Consider the following 6,514-nt stretch of genomic DNA (forward strand, 5'->3'; position numbering starts at 1 on the left):
TCAGACTGACTGCCTGTCTACCTGACTGTCTGTCTACCTGACTGACTGTCTGTCTGTCTCACTGTCTGCCTGACTCTCTCACTGTCTGCCTGTCTACCTGACTGACTGTCTCACTGTCTGCCTGACTGTCTGCCTGTCCCACTGTCTGTCAGTGTCTGAACTGACTGTGTGTTTCACTGTCTGCCTGTCTACCTGACTGACTGATGTCTGTCTGCCACTGACTGACTGACTGACTGACTGACTGTCACACTGGATGTTATGTAATTTAGTGTATAGCTTTGTTGCTTTGAATTTGACATTAGGCCAGGCATGACAATCAAGGCCTCTTTTAGGGCTGTGACGTCTGACCCCTTTTGTTTTTGCCCATCCTTAGTCGCCAGCTTTCTGCACCGCCCAGCCACGTCATGGTCTTCGTCACCAGTGTCCGGGCCGGCCTCCTGAAAGGTTCCGCCTGTGTCGTTGGTGTCCGGGCCATCGTCCAGGGTTGCTCCACCCTTCGGCCCTGCCTCCCGGACGCCCTCTACACCTGTTGTACGCCCTCTACACCAACGACACAGGCGGAACCTTTCAGGAGGCCGGCCCGGACACTGGTGACGAAGACCATAACATCCAGTGTGACAGTCAGTCAGTCAGTGGCAGACAGACATCAGTCAGTCAGGTAGACAGGCAGACAGTGAAACACACAGTCAGTTCAGACACTGACAGACAGTGGGACAGGCAGACAGTCAGGCAGACAGTGAGACAGTCAGTCAGGTAGACAGGCAGACAGTGAGAGAGTCAGGCAGACAGTGAGACAGACAGACGGTCAGTCAGGTAGACAGACAGTCAGGTAGACAGGCAGTCAGTCTGATAGACAGGCAGACAGTGAGACAGTCAGGCAGACAATTAGACAGACAGACGGTCGGTCAGTCAGTCAGTCAGGTAGACAGTCTGACAGACAGTCAGTCAGTCAGTGACAGACAGACATCAGTCAGTCAGGTAGACAGACAGTGAAACACACAGTCAGTTCAGACACTGACAGTCAGGTAGACAGGCAGACAGTGAGACAGTCAGGCAGACAGACAGACAGGTAGACAGGCAGTCAGTCTGACAACAGTCAGTCAGGTAGACAGGCAGACAGTGAGACAGTCGAGCAGACAGACAGAAAGTCGGAAAGTAGGATATTGACTGTCTGTCTACCTGTTGAAAGCACATTAATGTAACATACACATCTGTTATAGCTGATATAAGTTTGCAAGCATGGCCACATGGAGAGGACAACATAAAAATGACAAACATAAAACATACCGAAATAACGTTACTCACCTTCATTCCAGAACTGATATTTCAGCCAGGTCCACTTGCTCAGCCCTGCTACAGACAGCTTTGTCTGTGATCCCCGTCTGTCTGTCTGTCTGTCTGTCTGTCTGTCTGTCTGTCTGTCTGTCTGTCTGTCTGTCTGTCTGTCTGTCTGCTGCAATATAGGGCTGTTTTTGTGTTGACAATGACAGAATGTTGGCCATGGGTGCCACACACTATCTCCTAATAAAACATCTAATATCAGATGGGGGACCCTGATCAAATATGATCGAATGAGGGTCCATGTGGTCTAATTTGTTTTAGTTTAGGGGACCTTGACATGAAAAAGTTTGAGAACAGTGTATAAAGGCAGAGACTTTATTGATTTTTTTTTTAGCTATGTATTTTTATTTTTTATTTTTTGTAGCCTATTATTTATTTATTTTTATTTATTCATTTATTTTGTATTTATGTATGTATTTATTTATTTATTTTTATATTATTTATTTTTATTTATGGATTAAATATAGCATTGATGCACTACCACCATTTATACTTGAAACTGTCAAATTTTGAATATTCATTGAAGGTAAAAAAAAATTAATTTTTAATGAACAATGTAATTATTTTGACCAAATATTTTATACAGAAATGTAAATACTGTATAGCAAAACTCTACTCTGTCTACAACCTTTAAAAATGATTTAGAAACATTTTCCAAATCCATAAAATATACAGTATGAAAAACAAAATGTGTTGGGTGAGTTGAAAACGAGCCTAACTACGCTCAGTGTGGAAGATAGAAAGCATAATTGTTCTTGTAATTCTTTAAATCAAGAGAAAAATAACGAGTATTTTATTTTGAAGGGTGATGTGTATACCAGACCGTGTCAAGAGGCGTAGCCAGACCGTGTCAAGAGGCATAGCCAGATCGTGTCAAGAGGCGTAGCCAGACCGTGTCAAGAGGCGTAGCCAGCTGGCTCTGCGGCGCTGCAATTAGATGTATCTCGAAAGAAATGACAGCTCCATATTGCCCCATTGCAACATCAGCGCTCAGCAGCCTCCGCCATTTTTTATTTTTGGAAGCGTGACGGCGCCAAAAGAACCTCGCACAGGCTCGCAGTGGTCAGCTGCGGTAGCGCTGGCCCCTATAATCAGCCTCTCTAAACAGTAACTCAACGGGAGAACACTCTAAACTTTGGGGATTCACATCTTTTCCGGGCGTACTGCAAATCTTGATTGAAGTGGTGTAGTGCAGGGATGTAAAACAACAACCATATTGTGGAAACTAAGCAACATTTTTCGTTTTCTTTGTTTAGTTTTTTCAAGATAAATACCTAATTAAAAGGACCCGAGGTTCAACTCCCGTTGAGTTACTGTTTAGAGAGGCTGATTATAGGGGCCAGCGCTACCGCAGCTGACCACTGCGAGGCGCATTCTGTTTCCAAAAATGGCCGGAGTGTCCTCTCTTTCCTTCCATGCTCTTTGCTTTGGTTCTTCTTCTTCTTCTTCTTCTTCTAATGTTTTATGGCGGTTGGCAAACATCTTTTGTGCATTACCGCCACCTTCTGGATTTCAGCAGTTACAAAAATATTCTCTTCAGTGTGAAAAACTAAACGGTTGTGACGGTTGTTATGTTGTCAAGTTAAAACTGTCTATCTATAAATTACTTTAGTATGTTAAAGTGAAGCTGTTACAATACAGTAGGTGGCGGTAATGCACAAATACGTTTGCCAACCGCCATAAAACACTAGAAGAAGAAGTAGTGAATTAAAAACGACAAATACCATAATGCTTTGCTTCAAGGATTACGGAAGTGTGCAACTACAAAAGTGACGGACAGTGGATCTGATGTGGATTGTGACTCTGCATATTCTTTTTTCACTGAAATACATTTCCACAGCGACGAGTATTGACTTCAAAGCATTGGGACAATCACCTCCAGGCAGCGGCTGTGCAGCATTTGACCGGGCGGGCGGACAGCAGGCACCGAGAGCTTTGGACATGTGCACACAGACGAGGGCTGCGGCTCTCATGGCCAACATACCCCAGGCAGTCATCGACCCGACCGGCGTCTTTAAGTATGTTCTGATCCGAGTGCACAGTAAAGAGGAGGGGGACGACTCGGAGATTGACATAGTGCGAGGATATGGCTGGGCAGAGTACCACGGTAAGACAGCAGCGTCCCCAAAACCACCTCCGACTTCACCCAAAGGTGGCGTCCTTCCGATTGTTCCACCGGGTCCCCACCAAAAATCAGTTCCACTACAATGGGTTCATGTTGTGAAGATGAGAGATTTCCTAATGACTGCTGCCACTCTCACTTCATATGTTTTGTTTTTAAACGTGCTATAAAGTTAGTATTATCAGTTATTATTGAGATGATCATTCGTTTTATACTTTATTAATCTCACATTGATCCGTTTGGCTTCGTAATTGGGACGCAGGGTTAGGGCCAGCCAGTTAGTGTGGAGTCAAGAAACGGGTAGGTGATAAGTGTCTGAAGATATGAGGCACATTATTAAACAACGCATATCCAAGAGGCTTTAGTCAAAGGATTAGAAGCTTGTAGGGTGTGTAGTGTGCACAACAGAAGAGCATACTGAGACAACAAAATAAATGACTAAATAGCAATTTGTAGGCTACTATATGCCATATGTAAAGAAAAATGATTAAAAAAGTAAGTAATAGTCTAGAATACATGAGGATGTGAAATGTTTACACTTAAAGGCAGCATATCCAAGATGGTCAAACATATGCATCATATTTGCATAATGAGTTATAAACACTACATAAAGTTGTAAACACTTATTCACTTGTATCAATGTATTTATTTACACAATGTAGGTATCTTGAGTAGAGGACATTTGCATTTCTTACTAGTCCACCTTATATAAAACACCACATGGAAGTAACAGTTAGCCGATCTGCAAGGATGCAATGTGCAGCTGACAACAACAAGAGTAGCTTTATTCAAAAGGTTCTTATACACAATGTTCTTATACACAATGTTCTTATATTACACAATGTTCTTATACACAATGCCGTGGACATTTCAGAATGCAGGAGGATGGCAGGGGGACAGTGGGGTGTGTGCGTGAGAATGCATCAACATGTGGATGCAAGTGTGTACATGGTCACAGCTATTGCACATTCACGTTTGTTCATATTCTGAAATGATCATACAAAAAAAATCAGCATTTAGTAGAATAGAATTATATATTATATTAGAATACATTAGAAAGTCAAAGCACATTTCAATTATGTATGTCACCGCACCACCTTCACACAGCATAATATATAGCAAAATGGTTATTGTCTTGCAGCTGATATCTATGACAAGGTGTCAGAGGAGCTGGAAAAGGGCGGCCATCTGGACTGTGAGTGTATTGGGGGAGGAAGGATCAAGCATGAGCCCCAGGCCAAGAAGATCCACGTCTATGGCTACTCCATGGTAAGAGACTCCCACTGAAGCAATGCCTAACGCTGTCAACGTTTCATTTGTTGTTTACTAATTTAAGTGGAACATTGAAATGACACTTCTAAAAGCTTCCCCCACCAATTAAATCATAGTTTGATGAGATGGAGGAAAAGGCCTGGGCCAAGCACCACTCTCATGCATTTATCCCCCATTTTCATCACAGGGTTTTGGAAGAGCGAACCATGCAGTGTCTACTGAGAAACTGAAGGCCCGGTATCCAGACTATGAGGTGACCTGGGATAATGAAGGATACTGATGTGCACTATTAAGACTGGCCCCTTTTCCCCTGTGGACTTCTAGTAGTTATCCTTTACCCATAGTGCAACAGGCAGAGCTCGACACCCAGCTACTGATGCTACTGATACCAGGCCCCAAGAGGAGCTGCTTGGTACAGGACTAAGGATCTGAAATGAGAGACAGGCACACAGTGAGGCTAATTAGCATAACACTGCTTTTTGTTGTGTTCCTTATTTTTACATTTGAGTCAAATAATAGCAAACGATGCGAATGTTTTTCAAGCTTTTTATTCCATTTGGACCTAAAACAAATATATGACAAAATGTGGATTTTCAGTCGTATGAAATGTCAAATATCAGAGAATATGTTGACTAATAAAATAAAAAGCCAGTTGTGAAATGCAGTCTCAGGCAGGCATGCAGCCATACTGACTTGTTTTAGAATGTGTCTTGTCAAATAATCACCTAATTATTTTTTGATAGTTATTTGAAGTTGAGCCTAAAATACTCTCATAGATATCCCCTGTAAACTACTTTGTTACGCTGTCATTCTTCTGTTGCAGACCAGGATAAAACAAATAACTCATTGTTCTTCAGTCACGACTTTATGCTGTTGCCAACATCGTTTTTTTCCTGGCAGCCACCAAAACCGTGAACTGCTGATGAACATCAAGGCCTCCATTTAACGCGGGTATGAGAGAAGATCTGATGAACTTGGTGATCTTGGATGGTCGCCAGTCAATTGATGACCGAATACTGATCCACAGTCAGGATCTAATTCTCATCCATACTGAAATGGTCCTACATTTATTAGCTTTGTAGTACAGTACTGTTAAATAAGTACACACACACACACACAATGTTTTGTAGTTACAGGGTGGCTGGTTATTCATATATGGTATAAAGCTTAAATTTAGGTAACACTTTATTTGGATAATTATGTAACATTTCAACAGCTTATTAGATGACATTCAACACGGTGCACGGTGGCGCAGTGGTAGCACTGTCGCCTCACAGCAAGAAGGTCCGGGGTTCGCCTGGGGAGCTGGGGGTGTGTCCCCACGCCCATGTCCTCAGTGCTCACGGCCCAGGTGGGCTCGTCAAAAAGGGCCTTTCTGTGTGGAGACTGCATGTTCTCCTCGTGCTCCCCTGAGGTTTCCTCCAGATAGGGTTAGGGTTAGAAACATGCAAACAAAAGACTTAGCATAAGTTTGACATGCATCATTGATAATGTAGTGTAGTCTACTGGAACATACGTTTGTTTAATGTGTACTATGTAAGGGTTAATGTACGACGAGGTGTACATTATCACTTTTTAAGGGACGACGCGAGAGGCGTGAACCGTCCGAGGCGAAGCCGAGGATGGTTGCCTCCGCGAAGTCCCTTAAAAAGTGATAATGTACACCTCGAAGTGCATTAACCCGCTTATACCATGGTCACTTGCCAACAAAACAATAAGACCAGTCATTTATATTTCCATGTGTAATAAATAAAGCAATCTAAATGGCTAAATGTCTGT

The 6,514-nt window shown here is 42.8% G+C and overlaps 1 protein-coding gene across 1 annotated transcript; it reads left to right on the forward strand.

Moving 5' to 3' along the window:
* The first annotated feature begins 3,110 nt into the window (after positions 1 to 3,110).
* On the forward strand, positions 3,111 to 6,301 carry phpt1 (phosphohistidine phosphatase 1). Its single transcript, XM_083638589.1, has 3 exons — positions 3,111 to 3,448; positions 4,605 to 4,732; positions 4,923 to 6,301. Exons 1-3 carry the CDS (start codon positions 3,130 to 3,132, stop codon positions 5,013 to 5,015), a joined length of 540 nt encoding a protein of 179 aa, XP_083494715.1. The 5' UTR covers positions 3,111 to 3,129; the 3' UTR covers positions 5,016 to 6,301.
* Positions 6,302 to 6,514: the final 213 nt, after the last annotated feature.

This window comes from Poromitra crassiceps (assembly GCF_964638095.1).
Source record: "Poromitra crassiceps genome assembly, chromosome: 6".
NCBI classification, from domain to species: domain Eukaryota; kingdom Metazoa; phylum Chordata; class Actinopteri; order Beryciformes; family Melamphaidae; genus Poromitra; species Poromitra crassiceps.